General features: G+C 45.2%; 2 protein-coding genes across 2 annotated transcripts; both read left to right on the top strand.

Annotated features, from left to right (window-relative positions):
- Positions 1-7960: 7960 nt before the first annotated feature.
- Positions 7961-17074, top strand: LOC123160642 (uncharacterized). The gene is made up of 14 exons (XM_044578758.1): positions 7961-8212; positions 8308-8438; positions 8525-8740; positions 9954-10181; positions 11483-11622; positions 12128-12309; positions 12424-13737; positions 13859-13915; positions 14431-14776; positions 14860-15059; positions 15652-15728; positions 16191-16292; positions 16399-16585; positions 16672-17074. The coding sequence occupies exons 1-14, from the start codon at positions 7961-7963 to the stop codon at positions 16759-16761; spliced, it is 3522 nt and encodes a 1173-aa protein (XP_044434693.1). The 3' UTR covers positions 16762-17074.
- Positions 17075-23151: 6077 nt separating this feature from the next.
- Positions 23152-24817, top strand: LOC123105221 (uncharacterized). Its single transcript, XM_044527272.1, has 2 exons — positions 23152-24272; positions 24362-24817. Exons 1-2 carry the CDS (start codon positions 23780-23782, stop codon positions 24661-24663), a joined length of 795 nt encoding a protein of 264 aa, XP_044383207.1. The 5' UTR covers positions 23152-23779; the 3' UTR covers positions 24664-24817.
- Positions 24818-25469: the final 652 nt, after the last annotated feature.

The following is a 25469-nucleotide window of genomic DNA, read 5'->3' as shown; positions in this document are numbered from 1 at the left end:
ATTATATTTTCTATATTGGATGTTTTATATGCATTTATATGCTATTTTATATGATTTTTGGGACTAACCTATTGACCTAGAGCCCAGTGTCGGTTTCTGTTTTTTCCTTGTTTTTGAGTTCCGCAGAAAAGGAATATCAAACGGAGTCCAAATGAGTTGAAAATTTGCGTTGTTTTTTATGGACCAGAAGAAGCCCCCGAAGCAAAAGAGTTGAGCCAGAAGAGCCACGAGGCCTCCACAAGGGTGGAGGGTGCGCCCTCCATCCTTCTCGTTGCCTCGTGGACCCCCTGACTTGCTCCCGACGCCAAAAATTCCTATAAATATAGAAACCCCCAAAAATAAACCTAGATCAGGAGTTTCGCCGCCGCAAGCCTCTGTAGCCATGAAAAACCAATCGGGAGCCAAAAATATTACTTTACCGTTTATCCATCTATATCAGATCTCACTTTGCAAATAACCGTGAAGGGATTGACAACCCCTTTGTCGTGTTGGGTGCAAGTTGGTGTTTGTTTATGCGGGTATTCGGTGGCTTGTGTGCTGTCGCCTACTGGATTGATACCTTGGTTCTCAAAAGCTGGCATACTTACTCTACTTTGTTGCATCACCCTTTCCTCTTCAAGGGAAAAACCAACGCAAGCTCAAGAGGTAGCAATGTATTACGGAACGAGTAAAGAGACTTGCTGGTAACGAGATTGAACTAGGTATGAAGATACCGACGATTGAATCTCAAGCAAGTAACTTACCGATGGACAAAGGAATTACGTATGTTGTCATAACGGTTCGGTTGATAAAGATCTTCATAGAATATTGATACGTCTCCAACGTATCTATATTTTTTTATTGTTCCATGCTATTATATTTTCTATATTGGATGTTTTATATGCATTTATATTCTATTTTATATGATTTTTGGGACTAACCTATTGACCTAGAGCCCAGTGTCGGTTTCTGTTTTTTCCTTGTTTTTGAGTTCCGCAGAAAAGGAATATCAAACGGAGTCCAAATGAGTTGAAAATTTGCGTTGTTTTTTATGGACCAGAAGAAGCCCCCGAAGCAAAAGAGTTGAGCCAGAAGAGCCACGAGGCCTCCACAAGGGTGGAGGGTGCGCCCTCCATCCTTCTCGTTGCCTCGTGGACCCCCTGACTTGCTCCCGACGCCAAAAATTCCTATAAATATAGAAACCCCCAAAAATAAACCTAGATCAGGAGTTTCGCCGCCGCAAGCCTCTGTAGCCATGAAAAACCAATCGGGAGCCTGTTCCGGCACCCTGCCGGAGGGAGAAACCATCACCGGTGGCCATTTCATCATCCTGGCGCTCTCCATGACGAGGAGGGGGTAGTTCACCCTCGGGGCTGAGGGTATGTACCAGTAGCTATGTGTTTGACCTCTCTCTCTCTCGTGTTCTTGATTTGGAACGTTCTTGATGTACCACGAGCTTTGCTATTATAGTTGGATCTTATGACGTTTCTCCCCCTCTACCTTATTGTAATGGATTGAGTTTTCCCTTTGAAGTTATCTTATCGGATTGAGTCTTTAAGGATTTGAGAACACTTGATGTATGTCTTGCATGTGCTTATCTGTGGTGACAATGGGATATTCACGTGATCTACTTGATGTATGTTTTGGTGATCAACTTGCGCATTCTGTGACCTTGTGAACTTATGCATAGGGGCTGGCACACGTTTTCTTCTTGACTCTCCGGTAGAAACTTTGGGGCAGTCCTTGAAGTTCTTTGTGTTGGTTTGAATAGATGAATCTGAGATTGTGTGATGCATATCGTATAATCAAACCGGCGGATACTCTAAATGACATTGGAGTATCTAGGTGACATTAGGGTTTTGGTTGATGTGTATCTTAAGGTGTTATTTTAGTATGAACTCTAGGGTTGTTTGTGACACTTATAGGAATTGCACAATAGATCAATCAGAAAGAATAACTTTGAGGTGGTTTCATACCCTACAATAATATCTTCATTTGTTCTCCGCTATTAGTTACTTTGGAGTGACTCTTTGTTGCATGTTGAGGGATTGTTATATGACCCAATTATGTTATCATTGTTGAGAGAACTTGCACTAGTGAAGGTATGAACCCTAGGCCTTGTTTCGAAGCATTGCAATACAATTTTCGCTCACTTTTGTTACTTGTTACCTTGTTGTTTTTATATTTTCATATTACAAAAACCTATATCTACCATCCATATTGCACTTGTATCAACATCTCTTCGCCGAACTAGTGCACATATACAATTTATCATTGTATTGGGTGTGTAGGGGACACAAGAGACTCTTTGTTATTTGGTTGTAGGGTTGTTTGAGAGAGATCATCTTCATCCTACGCCTCCCATGAATTGATAAACCTTAGGTCATCCACTTGAGGGAAATTTGCTACTGTCCTACAAAACTCTGCGTATGGAGGCCCAACAAGAGTCTACAAGAAGAAGGTTGTGTACTAGACATCAAGCTCTTTTCTGGCGCCGTTGCCGGGGAGGCTAGGTAAGCGGCTCTCACATCCCGTCAACGAAGCTCTTTTCTGGCGCCGTTGCCGGGGAGGTGAGTGCTTGACGGTATATCTTTAGATCTTGCAATCGAATATTTTAGTTTCTTGTTTTATCACTAGTTTAGCTTATAAAAGAAAATTACAAAAGAATGGAATTGAGGTTGCCTCATATGCTTTATCTTTTTAATGTCTTTCGTGAAAATGATGGAAAGGAAAATTGTGCTCAAGTGTTAGAAGAAGTCTATAAAATGTTTGGCACTAATTTGAATGATGAGCATGATTGCAAGCATGCTAGTATGAATTCTTTGAATGTCCATGATGCTAATGATATGCAAAGCCACAAGCTTGGGGATGCTATGTTTGATGAAGATGATATTTTTAGTCCACCAAGTTTTGATGAGCCAATTTATTTTGATGATAGCATGCCTCCTATGTATGATGATTATATTGATAAAAGTGGGTTTGGAAGAGTGTCAACTTTAGGAAGTAATGATCCCACTATTTTGGAGGGTGTTGAATCTTTTCATAATATTGATAAAAGTGGATTTGGAGAGGTCATGACTTTATTTAGTGATGAATCCACTATTTCGGAAGAGGTTCCACTAGTGAAAGTATGAACCCTAGGCCTTATTTCGAAGCATTGCAATACCGTTTTCGCTCACTTTTGTTACTTGTTACCTTGTCATTTTTATATTTTCAGATTACAAAAACCTATATCTACTATCCATATTGCACTTGTATCACCATCTCTTCGTCGAAGTAGTGCACCTATACAATTTACCATTGTATTGGGTGTGTTGGGGACACAAGAGACTCATTGTTATTTGGTTGCAGGGTTGTTTGAGAGAGACCATCTTCATCCTACGCCTCCCACGGATTGATAAACCTTAGGTCATCCACTTGAGGGAAATTTGCTACTATCCTACAAAACTCTGCGCTTGGAGGCCCAACACGAGTCTACAAGAAGAAGGTTGCATAGTAGACATCAAATATGTAGGAGCCAATATGGGCATCTAGGTTATGCTATTGGTTATTGACCAGAGAGGTGTCTCGGTCATGTCTACATAGTTCTCGAACCCGTAGGGTCCGCATGCTTAATGTTTGTTGACGATATACTGTTATATGAGTTATATGTTTTGGTGACCGAATGTTGTTCGGTGTCCCAGATGAGATCACGAAAATGACGAGGAGTCCCGAAATGGTGGATAGGTAAATATTGATATATATATATATATATATATATATATATATATATATATATATATATATATATATATATATATATATATATATAGGATGATGGTATTTGGACACCGAACCAGAAGGGGTTCCGGGCACCCCCCGACAAGTTATGGGCCTTATGGACCAAAGGAGGGAACAGACCAGCCCACAAAGGGGCTAGTGCGCCCCTCCCTTGTTTGGCCAGCCCTAGGGAAGGAAAAGGGGGAGGTCTAGCCCCTCCTGCCTTTCCCTCTCATGGGAGAAAGGAAAGGGGGCGCCACCCTCCCATGCCTTTCCCCACACTCCAAATAAGGAAAGGGGGCGCGGCTTGGGAGGGACCCCAAGTAGGATTCCTCCTACTTGGGCACCTCCTTTGGCTGCTTCTCTCTCCCTCCCACCTATATATATGTGGGTGGCGGCGCCACACAAGGACACGACATTGTCTTAGTCATGTGCGGCGCCCCCGTCCACCGTTTACTCCCTCGGTCATATTTTCGTAGTGCTTAGGCGAAGCCATACGGAGATTACACCACCATCACCGTAATCACGGCGTCGTGCTGCCGGAACTCATCTACTACCTCGCCATCTTGCTGGATCAAGAAGGCGAAGGACATCACCGAGCTAAACGTGTGCAGAACACGGAGGTGCCGTGCGTTCGATACTAGATCGATTGGAGCACAAAGAAAGTTCGACTACATCAACCGCATTGTGAAACACTTCTGCTTACGGTCTATGAGGATACGTAGACACACTCACCCCCTCTCATTGCTATGCATCTCCATGGATAGATCATTGCGTGTTTGTAGAATTTTTTTTGTTTTCCATGCAACGATTCCCAACATTTAGAGCTTGTGGTTATCTTCATGACAAGCTTAAACTCATCAAAAATGGATTTCATATGCATCTTCTATTGCATTTTTAGTGTGGAGATTTTTCCGGTTTTTATTTGAGGAAAGGTTATCACCTTTATTTTATTTGAGGATAGTGCTTGCCGTTATCTATCCAACTATCTTGAATTCATCGATTTCGGAGTTCATTCGTAAAAGTTACGATAATTTTGGCCTTCCCTTGTTCTACAAGGTTGTTCCAGGTGCCCGGAGTATTTTGGGTCTGCGGGGCCGGAGGCTACATATAGATTTTGCGTGTTCTCGGACTTGTTCGGGTGCCGGGACCACTTTGGGTCCGAATACCCGGAGGCACCAGGGAGGAGGCAGTCGGCCTCGACTTGGTATGGGTGCCCGGAGCCCCCATGGTCCAGGTGCCTAGGATCTCCCCATGGCTCTTTGACTACCGTGGGTGCCCGGGGTCTTGGACCCCAAGGTTCCCGCCCCCTGCTTCGCCTGGCCCATGTTCTGTCCGGGTGCCCAAGGAGGGATATTTTCTCTGGAGGGTATGGGTACCCAGACCCCTTTGTCCGGATACCTAGGGTTGTGGTCGTGCAACAACTATTTCTCCCATGGGGTATAAACCCTCCCTTCTTCCACCTTCAACCCTAATCTGGTTGCAAGTTCCCCCACCATTGTTGACCTTTTGGAGCTTGCTTACCGTCAATTCCTCCTATGATTCTTGATTCTTTTTTAGGGAAAAGAGAGAGGAAGTCTAGATCCATATTTCCACCAATCATTTTCTCCCCCAAGTAAGGGGAACGTTGTGGATCTAGATCTTGGAGTTCTTTTGTGTTCTATTTTGTTCTTCCTCTCATAATCATCCATACCATTTGTTCTTGTGGTGAGATTCGGGACAGAATGGTTTGAGCACTCCGTGTGCTCTTACCATTGCATTAGTTTGAGTTCCCCGCGGTGATACATGGAAGTGAAAGTTTGAGAAACTTATTACTCTTGGATGCTTGGTACCCTAGAGTTTGTTCCTCTTGGGTGCTTCTCACCATAGATGTTTGGTGTTGTCACGAAGCTCAATCATTGTGGTGTAAAGCTTCGGGCAAGCTTCAGGAACCTCCAATTAAGTTGTGGAGATTGCGACGTCAATATGTACGGGTTTGATGACCTCCCTCAAGGGTCTTCAATTGTACGGGTTCAGTGACCTCCCTCAAGGGCCCCTTAATGGAGTCATGCCACCTTGCATTCTGCGAGAACGTGAGGAGAATACGGTGAGCCATTGTGGCACTTGGGGAGCATTGTGCCTTCACTCCGCTCTAACGGAGATTAGCATCCGCAAGAGTGTGAGCTTTGGGATACATCATCATCTCGGTGTGCCTCAATTATTCCTTATCTGAGCCAGTTACTTGTGCACTTTTCTTGAAGAATCTTGAAGGGAGATTAGCCTCCTGCACAACCACGATGAATCTATTGAGAAATAGATTTCTGAGCCGAGCTAGGAAGTGTTGGTTGCATTTACTTTTCTTTAAGGGGAATTCTGAAGGCACCTTTGTTTGTGTGTTAAATACACTTTGGTCAATCCACAACTTATTTTTTGAGGGTCCAACCCACAACTTTTTACTCCCAAAGTGCCACCCCCATCCAACAACTTGCCTCAAAAAAAAAAGAGAAAAAAAGAAAACAAAAGAGTGACACCCATCTACCCAATCTGTTAGTGGTCGCTCCCGTGTGTACACCACGTGACGAACCATGAACCGCTTCACTCTGCCTTTTGGCAATAGAGCAATGGCAGTTCGTACCTTCTTTGGACGCTAGCGATGCACCGATCTCCAACACTCTCCGTCCGTCACTCCAGCGATTGGAGGAGGAGGGTGGGCTCCTATTTCTCTTCCAGTTAGTCCCTAGATTTAAGGCCTCGTGTTCGTCTACTAGTAGCCCAGCTTGGCGAGGTTGGTGCTTCATCGAATAAGATGGCTTCGATCTCTTCTCACCATGGGAACGATCTCTCCAGTGGCATCGTTGAGCCGATGGCCTCGTTTGCTTGCCATTCATTTGGAGCGGTGAGCTTTATGTTTCCTGTGTCTGGCGGCCGTTACCATTCAAGGCAGCGTCAGTAAGTGGGACAAGTTGGTGTTGGTTCAAGGTTGGTGGCCCGATGGCGACGGATCTGGCGTTCTTGCCCGGCAACGACGGCGGGATTCGTTAAGGACGCGTTTGGTAGCCTGCATTACGTCGGGCCAGGCCTGCGCCGGATGAAAATGGGTTATTTGGATGCATGTGTTTACTATTTGGCCCACATAGCACGAACCTCAAAGCACCCCTCAGCCAGGCCCGCTAGGAATGGCCGAATCGGCCGTTTTCAGCGAGCCAGGCTCGAGCGATGCAGAAGAGGGTAACACCGCGCCGTGCCGCGTAGGGGGAGGGAGATGGCGGGAGCGATGGCGCGTCTCCCAAAAAGTGGGTGGACAAATTTGAGTCACCGCCCGCTGATTCGGTCACCCTATATATCGAGGGTCACCGCCGCGGCAAAACTTTCGCCACCATTTCCCCTCTCTTGATCTTTCCCTTCGGTGCGGATCCACTTCGACGACGAGGTAAGCGGCGCATCTACTCCGGCGACCGGTTCACTACGGCGGCGGGTCGACTCCTCCTCCTCTCCGACGTGCTAGGCACCTCCTCCACGACCGTTCCAATGGCGTCTATAAGTTCAATCACCACCTCTCTCTTCTAGTTCTAGCTAGATTTGTCCTTGTGCTAAGGTTAGGTCATCCGATATGTTTGACTGTGATGTTGGAGTAGCTAGTTATGATGGATTTGGAGCATGCTAGGGGTTGTTTCCACGTGGGCAAGTGTTGGTAGTTAGTGATCATGGATGAATCGGTGGTATGGTAGTGTGCAAGTGTTGAACAAGATCATCCATGTGTTCATGATTAGTGCTCTGTTCTCCATGATTAGTGCTCTGTTATGCCGTGGTATGCTTGTGCATGTGTTACTGCTAGTTCGGTCTATCCATGATGTACTGCTAGTTCGATCTGTCCAAGATGTACTGCTAGTTCGAGCTGTCCATGTTGTACTGCTAGTTCATACTGTCCATGTGTAGTGTCTTGTGGTGTTGATGACACTTATGTTTGTAGGACATGACCACGCAAGAGTTTAGTTAGGCCCTCGTGCTGTCCGAGAGACAGTTCCCACCATCCTACGTCGAGGAATCTCAGCCTCCTATGGAACAGATGCCTCTTGATTAAGAGGTTTTCGAGGTGCTGCCTATAGTTCCTCCATTTGTGCTGGCTCAGCCCAATGTTGTTGCTCATGTTGCCGCTCAAAAGGCAGCAACAAAGGAGAAGAAGGATGGCAGGGGGAACAACATGAAATGGCAGTCGTTCCTCTCCACTTTTGTGCTTAACAAGATGTGTGAGATCATAGCTAGTGGGGTGAGGATTGACAAAGGCTTCGAGGAGGTGTACTTGAACCTTGTTGCAAAGCAGGTGTTCGACTTCTATGGACAGGAGGTCACCTCGACCCAGGTGTACAACCATCTGAGGAAGTGGAGAGCTAGGTGGATCACCGCGTCCAAGCTTAGAGACCTCAATGGTGCTTCATGGGATGAGGACATGTGCTCGATCCTTCTGGAGGCAGAGCACTACCAAGGCCACGTCGCGGTTTGCTCAGAAACCATGCCATTCTAACAGACTAGTAGTTCAAGCCTATGAACCAGTGCCATACTAACTAACCTGTCTGCCCTGTTTCTTCTTAGGCTCACCCCAAGGACGCAGAGTTCCCCAACACCCCTATCCAGAACTACCACCAGATGCAGCAGATTTTCTCCTTCGGGCTGGCAACCGGCAAGCATGCCATGGGCTATGGTCAGCCGCTGGGATCACCGATGTCGGAGTATCCAGACACCTAGGAGTTAGACACCATCAACGTTGATGTCCTGAGAAGGATGGTGAGCACGTTCCTGTGCTTGATAGAAAGAGGAAGCAGGCAGGCTTCATAGAGGAGGAGCTGAGCATCTTCAGCAGCATGACTGAGGCAGCGAAGGAGGTGGCCACCGCCATTAGGGAGAGCAAGAGTGTGGACGTCCATCCTAAGCTCTACAACGCTGTCATGGATCAGATTGGCTTCAGCCCAGAGGCTCTCATGGTGGCTCTCAGCCACCTGCTGGACAACAAAGCCCAGGGTGTTGGGTTTGTTGTCATGGGAATAGACCATAGGGTGCTCTGGCTGAGGACCTGGCTGGGCAAGCACTACTACTAGTGCTGCTTCTACTGGTGGTGACGGCATGCATGATCCTCGACGGCGAGGCGACAAGGATGACGACGTATATTTTGTGTAGTCAGGGCTTGAAAACAATCTTATGGTTTGTATATTTTGGTAGGTGGTATATACTAACCCCTCACGATGATCCTCGCGGTGATCACGAACTTGCGGTGGTAGGATGACACCCTCTTTTGGATGTGGTGGTAGGATGACACCAAAGTAGTGCTCGGTTGAACTTGCTATGATCATGCATGCTTATCAATGCTCTTCTGCTCCATTGCTTGCTCCTAGAGTTTTTCATTGCTTGATGTTTGTGTGTTCCAATGCTTGATGCTTAAACTTATTGCTCGTTTGCACTACTAGGGAAAGTGGTATGTGGCGTTCGAAGGTAGGGTTCCAGGGGTTTACAGTTCATGGGAAGGTTGCAACAAACAAGTTTCAGGGTACAACGACAGCAACCACAAATGAGGGTTTAAGATTGGGTAGGCGACATAAGATGCTTACTCCAAGTATGTGCAAGAGCATTCATGCAGCAATGTTGAGGTTGGCAAGAAGGTGGATCGACCGTTAGGGATGAATAACTTCATCATCTTCGTACAGTTCATTGTCATGGCAGTGTTGTGGCGTTGATGTGCTCGGTGTGATAGTGTGTAAGGTGTAGTAGTCTTGATAAGCTCACCAAGTAGGATACAAGATGAACACAATTCTATGCTCGTATGTAACCAAACAACATGCACCCATGTGAGCACATACAATGCGAGCAACCAAACTTTTTAGCTAAATTAGAGTATCCAAACAGGACCTATATATTAATCAATATATAGGCTCCGTGGATACTCTAATTTAGCTAAAAAGTTAGAGTTAGTTTCTAACTCATGACTAACCCTAAACTAACTCTAGCCAAAAAGATGTTTGGATGACATTGTTAGATTGACAATAAATGCACTAGGAGAACTATTTCTAATTAACACCTCTTGAATGAGATAGTATTTTTTGGATGAGTTAAATGCAACTAGCTCAAACTAGCCATCATATTTGAATACTTTTAAGGCTATTTGAACCCAAACTAGTTCAAATTAGCTTTAACCCATGAATCCAAACAAGGCCATAACGTGTGCGGTTAAAAAAAAACCCTGCTAGTGGCCCGGTCGCTTTGACGCAGCCGATCGGAGACCGCGGAGTGACCGCGGTGGTAATCCCATCCCCACCCCGCCACCACCTACATAATCGGCCCCCTCACACACACCGCATTGCTGTGACAGTGCACACTAAATACGAAGGGGAGAGAAGGGGGAAGGAAAACCCAACCGAAAAAGAGGAACCAGGGCAGCAAAAGGAGGGGGCTTCTCCGGCAGGCGAAGCGATCAGGTGAGCCCCAGACCGATCCCCATCGCCGCCCTCGGTTCGTCCCCGCGCTCTCGATCGATCGCGCGCTTGCTTCGCGGGGGCTCGTTGCGGTGGCGTGCCTTTTCCCCCTTTTATTTTCTGGCATTTTTCTCGATTTTTCAAGTGGGTTTTTGGTGCGAGATCCTCGGTCGTTCTAGGGTTTCGGTCGTCCCGGTGCTTCCGCCGGATGGCGGGCGAATGCGGGTTGTTGGGGCTCGATTGATTGCTAGGGTTTGTCGATTTCGGCTTAGACGGTGCTTTATTGCGGGGTTTAGCGTCGCTGATCACCAGGGGTTAGTTAGGGTTTTAGACGACGGGGAACTTTGGATTCCGCGCGGTGTGCTTGTACCATTCGCGATTACTTCTTGCCTTATCCGGCGATTTCCCGCTTGTTCGCGCTAGTTCGGTGGATTTCGTTTCAGTGCGTAGGCGCGAAATGTTTGGCTTCCTGTTTCTATTTTCCCCTTTTCGACCTTGTCCTGTTGTTTCTATGCTTATTTTGCGGATTAGAAAATTTTGGTACCAGTGCTTGTGCGTACCAGATATGGCCCTGGAAGATAACTTGTGTGGTCAATTGCTCTGTGACGAGATGACGGTTGCTTTTGCTTCATCCGTGCATGATGATTATTACCTGTCTAGTTGTGTATTGCTCGTTATTTCAATTCCGTATATTAGCGATGTGTGATTGCTTCGGATGTGGCTTCAGTGCGTAGTTTCACATACTTAATGCGCAAATAGCGCTCTACAATGTATGCATTGGGTCATACTGTGAGGTTCCTGAAGCTTGGATGCTAATTTTGGGTCTGACTGGGACGGAATTCAGTGTTTGATCTGGTTCTTGTCGCTCAAGCTCAGGGGGTTTATTCAGTGTCACGCTGTGCAGTGTTATCATCTTAGTTGAAGGGTTTCTGTTGGGCTGTTTGTGATTTGGATTTAAGCTTTGAGGATTCTTAACAGTTTGACCAACTGTTATGGTCATCACACTGTCTTGACTTGGAATTCTTGTTTCAGTTTGAATTTTGGTTGTCACCCTGCATAAAAAATGAATGATTTTTGTAATTGTCGAATGTTCCTTGCCAATTACTGTACTAATACAGGGTTTATTTAGATACAGCTTGGCATAATAATGCTCATTTGTATGCCCTGCCTAGAGTTATCTGCAGTTTGAAAAGTATATTGCCAATTATTGAATCTTTTGGTTTTATTTCTCCCTTGAATATGAGTTCATACCCACATCTACTGACTATATGATTTGCATACCTCAAAAAAATTGTGAACCACAGGGTGTTTGAAGAAAGACAGACCCACGATCGTGCAATGCAGGCAGTACAGACCCGTAATCTTCGGGAAACCCAGCTAGGAGGAGTGATCTTTGGTTGCAAGCATGAGACAATTGAAGAGTGCTTCAATAAACAGCTGTTTGGTTTGTGAATTCCACCTTTCACCTCTTGCTTTACACCATTATTATGATATTATCTGTAACAACATCATTTTGTGTTTGGCAATACCGACTATATAGGCTGATGCGCTATATAGTTCATTGGTGCCTTAAGTTACAAAATATTGTAGCCTGTTCATTCATTCCTCAGGCCTTGCCAGTATTTTAGTCAGGCTTTAAGGCCGCCTAAACACCCTTGTAAACTTATTTTTTTGGCCAAAACCCCTACAAATGGACCATTGCCATGCTTTTTGTTCTAATTCTGATGGTGCAGATTGGATGCTCGTAAAGGAGCATTTACCTTTTTTATTTATGGAACTATGTACTCCACACTTCTTTTTCTTGATCTCGTATGTGGATAGAGCGAAATGTGTGAACTTGTCCCATCGCCATCTTGATGTGTTATAGGGTTTATGAAATATAGACTTGTTTAACCTTATCTTTTTGTTGAATTTCTCACCCTAATTAGTTTGCACCACTTGCTCTATAGGTCTGCCTGCGTTGCATTATTCATATGTGAGGAATGTCAAAGCTGGCCTACCTTTATTTCTATTCAACTACACTGACAGAAAGCTGCATGGTGTTTTTGAGGCTGCCAGTCCTGGTCAGAACTCCATTGACCCATATGCTTGGAGTAATGATGGCACTTTAAGGACACCTTTTCCTGCACAGGTATCAACAAATATGAATCTCCAAACAGTGTTCATGATTTGTTTGGTGTATCTATAGCTAAGTTTGTTTCCAGTTTATGCATGCTAATATAAAGCAACTGCTTCTGTTTTTAAGGTTCGCATTTGCACAAGGACTCGCTATCAGCCACTCTTTGAGGTCCAATACAAAAAAGTGATTCAAGATAATTATTATACACATCACTACTTCTATTTTGAGCTAGACCATGCACAAACTAGAGCTTTAATTGCTTTGTTCAAGTCAGTTGGTCCTCTCAATTTCAAGCAAGTCCCAGCTGTTTCAAGCAAAAGGAGTCTGCCTGTACCTTTACCATCAACTAACAGGATGTCATCAGGTATTCCTGTCCAAAAGAAAGGCACAGCCAATTTGAAGGACATCAATCCATCTAGTGTTCTATCAACTTCTTTACCATCAACTAAAAGGGTGGCATCAGTTACCCCGCACCAAAAGAAAGGCAGAGCCAATTCAAAGGACATCAACCCGTTTAGTGTTCTTTCAAGTTCAAGTGGAATTGTTCCAGATGACTGGGTTGATTCTGATGTGGATAGTGGCAGTGTTACTGGAACATCAGACAGCAAAACTGATGGGAAGACATCTGGAGAGCTAGTTTCTGACTGGGAGGATTTGGATGACAATGATTTTCAGAACCAGTTTGGTCCAGATGAGGCCAGTCAACATTCCTCGTACAAAAGTGTTGCTGACGGAATGGAGCTTATGCAGTGCAATGAACCGGTTGCCAATCCTGTGAATGGAGGAAGTCATTCTTCTAATGGAGACATGCTTGTGAACTCACACAATGGAATAGGCAATGGGCTTCAAAATGAATCAGATGGTGTTGGGGTACAGCTTGAAAGATCGTCTATCCTGAAAAAACTGAAGGAGTTGGTTGACTTAAGACAGCAGGCAGCACTATCATCCCATGATTTTGTTTATTCTAGTCCAGATGTGTATGTACCTGAAGAAACACAGGTTAATGCGAACCTTTCTGGTCAGGATGAGTATGTATCTGAAAAAACACAGATCAGTGCAAACCTTTCTAGCCAAGATGAGTATGTACCTGAAGAAACACGGGTCAACACAAGCCTTCCTAGTCAAGATGAATATGTTGCTGAAGAAATACAGGTCAATGCAAAACTTTCTAGTCAAGATGAATATGTACCTGAAGAAACACAGGTCAATGGAAGCTTTCCTTGCCAAGATCAAAAGGTTGCTGAAGAAACACATGTGAATGTAGACCTTCCTATTCAAGATCAATATGTACCTGAAGAAGCACAGGCCAATGCAAGCCTTTCTACTCCCAGCCATCATGTACCTGAAGAAACACAGGCCAATTCAAGCCTTTCCAACAAGCCATTATGTTCTACCGTGGAAGATAATTCATCTTTTGAGCAACATCAAGCAAAGGCTGAGGTGCCCATTCTATCCCTTTCTGTGTGCATTATTTTGCTTTTCATCATTCGACTACAATTCATAACCTTGTGCCTGATAACATGTGTATCACTCACATTATTCTTTTCATTCTCCTGTGCAGCTTCTACGAATCATCACTGACTTGGCCAAGAAGGCTGATGCACTGGAGAAGAATCAGGTTCCTCATTTCTTCTTGAACATGTGAAATGTGGAATGTAACTATTGATTGGCGCTTTTATTACTTGTTGGATTGAAAAGAATACAAGATTTTGTGTTACACATCACGTGCGGTTTTATGCACTTGGGTAGTATGCTGTTATGGGGATTTTTCTCGAGGAAAAGACAGTAGTAGGGAAATTTTACTACAAGAGTAGGAGGGAATGCTACTACCACATATATTGAAAATAGAAGTTAATTTGTTATAAAGTACTTAAGGATTCCCACATGGTTACATTGCTCAATTTTCTTACCACTGTGATTTATGCTCACTTGTATGGACCATTCATTTCATCTTTATACAGTACTTATTTCTGTCAATCCACAGACCTGGTTAGCTGGTATGATAAATCTGGCTACCTTACTTTTCGTGCCATGTATACTCATTATCCAAAATGTGTTGGCCGCTATTTTGTACTTTTTATGCAAACACGTCCTGCATATATATAGTCTGATTATGGTCCTGTTATTTTCCAGATTAAATCAGATCAAGAAATCATTTCGTTGAAGGAAGTAGTTAAAGACTCTGGAAGAAAAGTTCAGCAACTGGAATATCGCATAGATGAGTTACAATTCAAATTTGACTCCTCCTTGTCTCTTCAAGGAAGCATGTGCGATAATCTGGACATGCCAGCAATATTCCTGATCGGTGGTTATAATGGTGTGACCTGGTTATCATCTCTTGATTCCTTCTCTCCAAAAAAAGACATCCTTGTGTCTCTCACATCGATGGGCTCTGCGCGTTCATATGCATCTGTTGCCGCAATGGAAGGCTGTATATTTGTTTTTGGTGGTGGGGATGGAAGTTCATGGTATAACACAGGTAGGTATACTGATATTTAAATGTGCTTCTGTCTTTCTTTCTCTGGACTTCAAACTGCATTTATGTACTTTCTTTTCTTACAGCGGAATGCTATAATACAAGGAGTAATGAGTGGATGATATGCCCCTGTTTGAACCATGAGAAAGGATCTCTTGCTGGAGTAAGTCTTAATGGCAAAATATATGCGATGGGTGGAGGAGATGGAACACAAACTTTTTCAGAAGTTGAGATGTTTGATCCTTTTCTTGGGAAGTGGATATGTAGTCCGTCTATGCTGCAACCAGTATGTTCTTGGCCTCCCAGTTGCTTCTAGTGATTACTTTGTGTCCTTTGATATGTTTGCAGCCTATTTCATAGCAACAATGAACTCATTCTCCTAGTCTTGTCATGATTGCACTGTGATGAACTCAGTGACCTTAATATGGACAATAAGTGACATCTGTTTACTTAAAATTTTCAACTTGATCATCTTCTGCATAGCTTTGTACCAGTTGAGTTCTGCATTGCATCCTCGTGTACACACAATATCTTGAATTTTGTTCCTACGTAATGTAGGATAACGGAAAAATGCCCTTGAATTAATTAGAATAGTCATGATTGCACTGTAATAAACTCAGTGACCTTAATGCTATCAAATAGGAGACATCGGCTTAATTTAGTTTTTCAATGATATCATCTTCTGCATAGCTTCGTACCAATTAAATTCTGCATTGCATCCTCATCTTAGATTATCTAGAATCTTGTTGCTGTGTAATGGTATAACTGAAAAGCATAGTTGAATTGATTATTCTAATATTGGCGGTAATCGGGAGAGTAGTTCAGCTAGTTGGCTAATTTTGACACTGATCTCTTAAGTATGCTGCAACACGTTTCAGAGATTTGCTCTAGCAGCAGCAGAATCGAGTGGTGTCATCTATGCATCTGGTGGATTCGATGGTAGCAAGTATTTACAGTAAGTTTCCTTGCTATTTTCCTCCATTATGTTACTTCCATGTGTTCCACACTTTTAAGTGCTTTAGGGCATTGACACCCATGTGACTTTTTGCTCATCAGTTTCTATAAAAATATGCTACACCTATATAGTATACATTATAAAAGTACATTTCATGATGGTAATATCAATGTGATGGTGTAAATGCTAGTAAATCTCGAGTCAAATCTATAAATGGTTCTGACACATTCTTTCTCTTGGATGCTAATATGACCACTTGAATGATAATATGACCACTTGAATGATAAAATGACATGTAAGCAATGAGAGGATGGTGTAAATCTTTAATCAAATCTATAAATGTTTCTGACACATTCTTTTTCTTGGATGCTAATATAACCATTTGAATGATAAAATGATAAAATGACATGGTGGAAGCACATGATTTAAGACATCATCAACTAACAACCACATCATGTACAGGTCAGCAGAAAGGTATGATCCAAGGGAGGGTTTCTGGGTTAAGCTCCCAAGCATGAAAGCAAGGAGAGGATGTCATGCTGTAGCTGTCCTGGGAGAAGTCCTGTGAGTATACTCTTCATGTTATTTTAGATCTCGCTGAACACAAAGCCGATGGCATCTTGGGCATTAATCTTGGCAAGAAACTGAGTTAGGAGGTTTATTGTTTCAGATATGCTATTGGAGGGTATGATGGGGACAGCATGGTTTCCAGTGTTGAGATCTTTGATCCTCGCCTCAACGCCTGGGGGATGGGTGATCCCATGAGCAACCCAAGAGGATACGCCTCTGCGGTTACTTTTGATGATAGCTTGTTTGTCCTCGGCGGTCTGCGGTCCAACGAACAGATACTGGACACTGTAAGTAAACATTGTACCGACGGTTAACTGTTGCCCTCACAAATATGTGCCCTCTTTCAAGGACAATTTCTTCCTTTCTGTTGCAGGTGGAAGTCTACAATGTGAACTCCGGCTGGTCAGTGCCAGGTTTCAATTCAATAGGGAAGAGATCTTTTGCATCTGCCATTGTCATGTGATCGGATTCGGGAGTACAGTGCTCATCTCACCAGTCTCTTAACATTTTGCCGGCATGCAAGGAACAGTAACCCCATGTTTTCCGAAAAGCAGTTTTAGGGCTCATTGTCTCACCCTTCCTTTTGAGCTCCAGTTATGTGCAGCGAAAACCAGAAACTCGACATGCACCACAGTTTAGCAACCCTCATTCAGCCGTGTACCTTTAACCATGCATCTCATGGAATGCTGAGACATGTAGAATGTTCTGAATTCTCGTTAAACCAGGAACTATCCATCTTATGGAATGCAATACCGTTAGGATGTTCTGAATGCTAATTTGCTGCTGTCGTATCTTATTGAATGTGTTACTTCTTTGGTTAAGAATTACTTGCAATCTTTCTGAAACCTTGGTTCAGATATAGGTAGAGGCAAGCTTCTGAAAACTCGCCTAAAAGTGTTTATATTAGACACTTGGAAGTGTTGTGTGTGATTTTGCCATGATGCATAGTTTTTGTAAAGCTACACTGCCTTTCTGAGTTTCCAAAACATTATCCAGCCTGCTAATGTTCTTGCCTTGCATCACATCCTTGCGTAGGGCAGTGAATGCTTTTCCTTTCAAATCGTAGTAAATACTCACTAATTAAAGGGAAAAAAAGACTAATTAAAGGACCCCTGGCTCATCATGGGATCAGCTTGCGCCGCTTCTTGTGACACTCGGGACGTATCACTTTATCGGGGATGGGGATGTTTTGTGCTTTTTTTTAATATTTAAATTCAAGATGGATACCAAGCATTTTTACCATTTGGTTTCTCGTGTCTGTATTTCTGAAGCTATATCTTTTTTGTCTTGTGTTGATAGATTTTGACGAATTTTTATGCGATTATGTACTTCTCACATTAGTGTGTACACTTTTTGTTAGAGCAACTTTAAACGGGCGATCTATTTCGTCCGCGGCCGTTCGTTTGGGTCGGCGCGGACAGAAAAGACGGCCCAACGCATCGACCCAAATGGACGCGCGTTTGTTTTTCGTCCGCGGGCGACCAATTCCTAGCCCATTTTTTAGCCTGATTTGCGTTGGCGCGGACACACGACGAACGCGCGCTCGCCTACTTTTATTCTCGGGCCCGCTGGTCTGTGGCACATTGGCCTCCCGTCTCATCCTGCGGCCAACAAAGCAACCCTCCCGCCTCCTTCGCCGCCGACGCCGCCGTCCATTTTTTCCGGCGACTCTTCTAGCTGCCGTCGCCTCCACATCCGCCCAGCAACACCGCCCCCTCCCCCCGTCGCCCTCCGTCGCCATTTTGCCGCCGGGGAGCAAATTGCTTCCCACCGCCGTTTCCCCCACCACACAGCCGCCCGCGACCAAGAAGCCGCCTCGCCGCCCCTGCCACATCCGACCGGCACGCTCGTCGGACGCCGGCAGGGCAGCTAGCTGGTCTGTGGGCGCCGCGACTCCCCTCGCCGTCCGTCTCCTTCGTCGACGCCCGCAAGCTGTTCGACAGTTTGTCAAGGTACGAAATGGACTCCGCCGAAGAGTTCTTTTTCCACAATTTCCTTTGCGACTCCGACGATTCGTCGTCCGACGACGAGGAGGAGATATTGGCTGCCGTGTTGGTCCATCACCACCTCAATAGCCAGCGGCCGTTCTTTCGTGGCTCCATTCCGGGCCACCTTCCGGCGTTGAATCGCAACCGAGAGAGCGGGCATTTCCTTCTCTGGAAGGACTACTTTGATACAGCAAACCCGTTGTTCAAACATCACAAATTCCGCCGCCGGTTCCGTATGAGTAGGCATGTTTTCAACCGTATTAGAGAGGGAGTGGTCGGCTATGATGACTACTTCGAGTGCAAAGATGATGCCGTCGGCAAGATTTGTTTCTCCTCTTATCAGAAATATACTGCCGCCATCCGAATGCTTGCATACGGAGTGGCCGGTGATCTCACTGACGAGTACGTCCATATGAGCGAGTCTACATGCCTAGAGTCCATGTATAAGTTCTGCAAGGCGGTGATTGCTGTGTTTGGCCCTAAGTACTTGAGAGAGCCGATAGGTGAAGATACAGCCCGTTTGCTGGCGATGAATGCTAGCAGGGGCTTTCCGGGGATGCTTGTGTAACACACCGGTCACACCCGCCGATGGTCGTTACTCCTGGCGGGATCTTGACTGGCCCCACAGATCAATACTAGTCTTTTCTGCGCACTTTGTCCTCACTCGTGCGCACCCGGGAGCAACTTCCCGGTCAGTCACCCATCCTGAAATTTCTCCAAACTGAGCACGCTTAACTTTGAAGTTCTGTTCGAATGGGCTCCCGGAAAAGAAGGAATTCCTTATTTACATGAGTAGTCTATCATCCGTATTAAGCCAGGCTATCACATACACCCCCACTCCAAGGAACCGACGTCCTCGTCGGGCCACAGGAACATTCCCTCTTGGCACAAACGTCTGTGCATCCAGTCCGGTACATGTGCCATGCCGTGTGCCACGACGGGTCACAAACGTCATGAACAACATGATCGCGCACCTGTCCGCAAACATCCGTGTAACCACGAGGGTCGGCTCTGATACCAACTTGTAACGCCCCGGACACACCTGCCGATGGTCGTTACTCCCGGCGGGATCTAGACTGGCCCCACAGATCAATACTAGTCTTTTCTGCGCACTTTGTCCTCACTCGTGTGCATCCAGGAGCAACTTCCCGGTCGGTCACCTATCCTGATATTTCTCCAAGCTGAGCATGCTTAACTTTGGAGTTTTGTCTGAATGGGCTCCCGGAAAAGAAGGAATTCCTTATTTATATGAGTAGTCTATCATCCGTATTAAGCCAGGCTATCACAGTTTGGCATCATAGACTGCATGCACTGGGAGTGGAAGAACTGCCTTTCTGCTTGGCAAGGGCAGTATAAGGGACATGTCAGGGCTTGCACTGTCATACTAGAGGCCGTGGCGTCTCAAGATCTCTGGATCTGACACTCTTTCTTTGGCATGGCTGGATCACACAATGATATCAACGTGCTTCAGCTCTCGCCGGTGTTTGCTAGGCTTGCCGAAGGCAACAGCCCACCGGTGAACTTTACTGTCAACGGCCACAACTACGACAAAGGGTACTATTTGGGTGACGGTGTCTATCCTCAGTGGACCACTATTGTCAAAACAATACCAACTCTGTCGGAGAGAAAAGGAAAAGATTTGCCCAAGAGCAAGAGAGTGCTAGGAAGGATATGGAGCGTGCCTTTGGTGTTTTGCAATCTCGATGGGGCATCGTTCGGTATCCTGCTAATACTTGGAGCACGCACAAACTATGGAAGGTGATGACTGCTTGTGTGATCATGCACAATATGATCGTAGAAGACGAGCGCCTGAAACGTCTGAACGATCAAGGCTTTCAGTTTCAGGGTGAGAATGTTGTGCCTGAGCATGGAGTAGTGACAACATTTGAGCAGTTCACTCAGTTTTATGAAGACATGCGTGATTGGAAAACTCACGTGCAACTGCAAAATGATTTGGTTGAGCATATGTGGACTCATGTTGGCAACCACTAAATGTATCTTCTTTTATTTGTTTGCAAAACTATGTGAAACATTTTTATTTGTATTTGGCTTGTAAAACTATACTATTTATTTGGGCGACCAGACTATTTGTCTTGTTAACATTTTCATTTCACAATATGTTTGAATGCAAATCAATGTAAAATTAGCCGGCCAGCCGGCCATGCCTGCACATATGGATCGGCGTGTTGGACGCGCTGCTAACCCATATCAAAAACAGGGCGGGCGGCCGACCCAAACGGATAAAAAGCGGATGAAATCGTTGTTTGTTTGGGTCGGCCCGTTGGAGTTAGCTCTTAGTGTGTTCCTTTTTGTAGTATGTCTACTTTTCATATGCTTGTGTTTTCTCACGTTATTCCTAAGTTGTGTGTACGTACCAACGCTCATGGAGTATTTACTGTCCAAGGCAGTGTCAAGATAGTTTGTGTATTTTCCAAGTCAGCGTGTGTATTTCTATGTTTTGACATGCGTACTTCCCCATGTGCTTGCATGTGTACATGCCAAGTTTGTGTGTGTGGTGTGTTCGTGTTCATTGATGTGCACTACTCTTGTACATCATCAAAGAAAATCAAAAGAAAAACACAAGAAACCAAGATATCCAAAGAGAAAAATGGATAATCCAAAATAGCCTCAAATGATAATCGACCTCTATGTGGGTTCCTTGAAAAAAGATTGGTCGCTAGGTAAAAGAATAGTTGGCTCGTTGGGGATCGCCTCTTGCATTCCACACTCCATGAGCGTTGCCTGCATGCGCCGTGCTTTGTAACATGGGAAAGGAATGATGAACGTTGTGATTGATTTCTTTCAGTGAATTTATTGTGTTACCGAGTAATGACCGATCATGATTTATTTCTTCTTGTGAATTTAAATTTATCGTGTTACGATACCAAATAATTACCGATCGTGATTGATTCCTTCTCGTGAATTTATTGCACTACCAATTATTAATCTGATTTGACCGATCAGATTAAAAACTGTTTCCAAAGAATAACTGGAGGGATGAAAAACATATGGAAGGTGAAGGTAAGCATATGTGGGAGGTTGGACGAAGGGATGGTGGAGAGAAAATGTGCAAGATAGAATGTTAGTTTATTTTTAAGTAAAAAAAGTAGTGATAGAGATGACAACCAAAGATTAAAATGTGGAATGTAATATGGAATTAATAGAAATTGGACCAGTAAAAGCATATACATGTATAAGAATTGTGCAAGGTATGCATGACAAAAGGTAATAAAAGCATTTGTGGAAGGGATGTAAGTACGGTAGTCAATAGATAAAACATGCATGCGCAAAAAACAACAACAACCTGGTACCAGGAAAAAAACTATGGCAAGCGTGAGTAAGAGAGTACACATTTACTTATGTACGAAGTTGAACTAATTAAGATGGAAAATGTAGTTAGGGGTTGGATTTACGTAGGTTAATCAATTTCAAGTTGAAATATTTATAAAATTATTTGGTTTTCATTGGATAACATGTAGTATGCAATGACAAATGTGACATGCCAACCTGACATTCCTTGGATGTGTGAGCATCCATGGCTTGCTTTTGATGAGTGGAAAATGCAGAACCCGTAGTAGATGTGTCAACATTAATGAATTTGCTAGTTCAAGAAAATAATTCGACAAGACTAGAATGAAAATGAGCATAAGCATTCATGACTTGGGTTTTAGCGATGATGTTGACTGGAAGCTTCAAAGGGAGGAAGATTCAAAAGAACCACATAGCGTAGGAATGCATCTTAACAAAACATCTGGTAAGAGGGACATACATGTTCATTTGGTATGTGTGAAAGTGAATGTATTTTATGAAGGAAGAAAACAATGTGTTTTGTGGTGGTAGATTTAAGGGTTAAGAGCAAAAAATTGTGTTAACTATATGGTAAGATGTTTAAGTATGGATGAATAATATAAGTTGATGTCCTTAAAACAAATGTTGATGCAATAGGCACAATGACAAAAAACGAAGACAAGCTAAGCCTAAGAGTGAGTGAGTACATGGAAGCATCTCGCTTCATGACATTGCGCTAATTGAACAACATACCACAATCATGAATGTGTTGAGGTGGGTGGAGGAAGATAACATAAGAAGTCTTACATGTATGATCTATATATGTTTATATTTAACTTTGGTTACAAATTCATCGAAATGTGTAAAGAAACATTACACCAAAACTTAGTTTTCTTTTTGGTGCCTACATAAGTGCAAGTCGAAGAACCAAGCACATGATTTATTTATGAGTCATATGTATGTTTTAAGTCAACTCGAACAAAAGCTAGCATCAAGGGCAAACTATTGATAGAGAAAAAAGTAGTAGTACACAAAGTCACTTCATTTTTAGATACAAACGACATGATGGAGTGTGTGTATCTAAACTTTTCAAACTTTGGCTACGTAAAAGATATTAGATCCGTCAACTAAAAATAACAATACCATTTTATCCTTCTTTAATCTTTTTCAAAATACCTCATTTATAGTTTCTATAAATGCATGTTCATCTAAATAATAATACTCAAAATTGTGTACCCACTTACTCGGCAAAACAAACTTTTTTATGGCAATTTAGATGTCGCGAGAATAAACAAATTTAGTTAGCAAGCCCGACAAATCCTGACAAAAACAAATAAACTGGATGAATTTGCCATGCTTGCCAACTAAACTTGCCATCGAAAAAAAAAAATGCCATGCAAATCGTTCACGTGACATGCCTCCTGGTGAACGTTCGAGGGTTATGAGGGTTTCCTAAAAAAATCTAACCGCACAAACACATTACCTCTGGAAAAGAAAAAAAAACCCTATACAAATCAACATTTCTTTAAATAGGGTACTATATCCCAGCGCTTGAATGAAGATGGGAGTCACTGTAACGTTCTTGATTAAGTCCAACGCAATCTTCTCCTGCAGTCGAATCGCTCGCTCATGATCCGTTTCCACTTTCCATAAAACAAGCCAGGAAGCCCCCACGAACGTTAAAAGTGGCCCGCCCGTTCGTTCCTCTCCCCAGATCCAAACCGCCGCCACCCAGAAATTCAAGCCTCCCTCCATCGGCCAACCCCGTCCAGATTCCGGACCGCCATGTCGTCGTGGTTTCCGTCCTCCTACTACGACGAGGATGACGTCAAGCCGGCGGTGACGACGCATTGGCGCCGTGACTATGGCTACGGCTACGGCTACGGCGGGGGAGTCGCCGGGGAGGACGTCAAGCCGCGTCCGGGTCCTCCGAGAGCAGGAGCAGGAGCAGGCCGAGGTGTACATGGACAGGACGATCGGGCGGCGCTCTCTTGGCCGGCGGCTGAGGAGTTCAAGTCGACGCTGCGCACGCAGTAGTCCCTCGCCGGCCTCCGCACCAGGTACGGCATCCCGGAGGGGTTCGGCCTGCACCTCGCCGGCCCCGCCCAGGCAGCGTGCGTGCCGCCCCCTCCCGCCGCGCGCGGAGCCCGAGGCGGCGCCGCGGCGGTGCCGATCTGCGTGCACACGCAGGCGTTCGCCGCGGGCATGCGCCTGCCGCTGCACCCCTTCTTCAGCGACGCGCTCGCGCACTTCGGCATCGCGCCGTCGCAGCTCGCGCCCAACGGGTGGCGCGTCCTGGCCGGGTTCGCGGTGCTCTGCCACTTCCGCGGCGCCGGCGCGCCCTCCCTGCCCGTGTTCCGCCACTTCTTCGCCCTCACGCCGCTCCCCAACGGGAAGGGCTGGTTCTCCTTCCGCTCCAGGGAGAGCGTCCCGGCGCTCTTCACCGGGCTCCCCACGTCCGTCAAGGGGTGGAAGGAGGAGTTCCTGCTCGTGTCGCCTCCGCCGGGCGCGCCCTGGCGGTGCCCCGTGCGGTGGGGCTCCCCGACGAAGGAGGCGACGAGCGACCCCATGCTCACCGGCAGCGATGCGGCCGTGGCGTGCCGGCTGTCGCAGGGGCAGGGCGTCGTCGACCTGAAGACGTACCTGTCCGAGAGCAACCTCGTCGCCGCCAAGATTAGCCGCGCCCCGGCGTGTCTCGGTACGTATGGGTGTCACTACTGTATAGGCACATGTGGATAGATGGATGGAGTGGAGAATGTTCTAATGTTGGATTGTTTCTGTGCGCAGGGACGGGAGCTTCCCAAGGTGCAGCGCCGCCCACGGCCACAGGGAAGAAGAGAAAGGCGGCTGCTCCTGCTGGTGGTGGCGGCGGCGGCGGCGACGTGCTTCGCTCGGAGCTGCGCGCGAAGGAGATGGCTCTGTCCAAGGCCAAGGGCGAGATCAGCCAGCTGAAGAAGGAGCTGGGCAATGCCAAGAAGAGGGAGCTTGCGGAGGCGCAGCAGGCACTGGCCTACGCGGCGCAGGTGCTCAAGCCGGAAGGCGGCGGGAAGGGAGCGGGGGCCGGCAAGCGGCGTCGTGGCGCCGAGTGATCACGTACGTCGTGACCAACGGTGGGCCGAGTGCACTCGGCTGCTGGGTCGAGGTTTTTAGCAAACGTAGTTATGTTTGAGTTGGCTGCCGAGTCGCGTTGCAACAAATTACGAACTTAGAAATTTGTGGACTTCTGCAAAAAAATTATTGAAATCTGCCTTGAGGTTGAGTTGGTTGATGATTCTCACATTGGTAGCAAAAAAGTAGTTAACATTTTGATACGGAGGTAATATTTTCTTTCTTCAATTCAACCTGAAATGTTTCACCACATTTTAATCACCACTAGCCTAATTGAAGTTCGGAAATTCCCCTTCATTCCAAAATAATTGTCATATTTAAACTAAAACCACGAAGGATATACTTAGCATAGATGTGCATTTTTAAAGAACTATTCGATCCAGCCAGTAGCCATCTTGTCCCTAGGCTTGATAATTCAGGGGTCTGGGGACGAAATAAGAACCCACAGCGCATCAATATAAATATATGGAAACATGTACTCTTTTTAGTCTGCATAACCTCTACGCTTTCCTGGGGCTGCCATACCTATATTTGTTCTCTGGCACTACAAGAATTGGTCGTAAATCTACGACCATTTAAGACCAATTGGTCAAAAGCTGTTCGAGGAGCTCTAACCATTTTGGTCAGAAATGTCGCAATTTTTTTACACGAAATGGTCGTAAAGCAGACTGCACTGGTCCTCGAACATGGATGCATTGATATGACTGGACGCCACATCATCAATTCCGCCTACGTGTCGTGTCATTTTTGCTTATGTGTCACTTTTAGCAATTGGTTTGACCACTCA

This window comes from Triticum aestivum, chromosome 1A, assembly GCF_018294505.1.
Source record: "Triticum aestivum cultivar Chinese Spring chromosome 1A, IWGSC CS RefSeq v2.1, whole genome shotgun sequence".
Classification (NCBI taxonomy): Eukaryota; Viridiplantae; Streptophyta; class Magnoliopsida; order Poales; family Poaceae; genus Triticum; species Triticum aestivum.
This window is presented reverse-complemented; position numbering and strand designations above follow the sequence as displayed.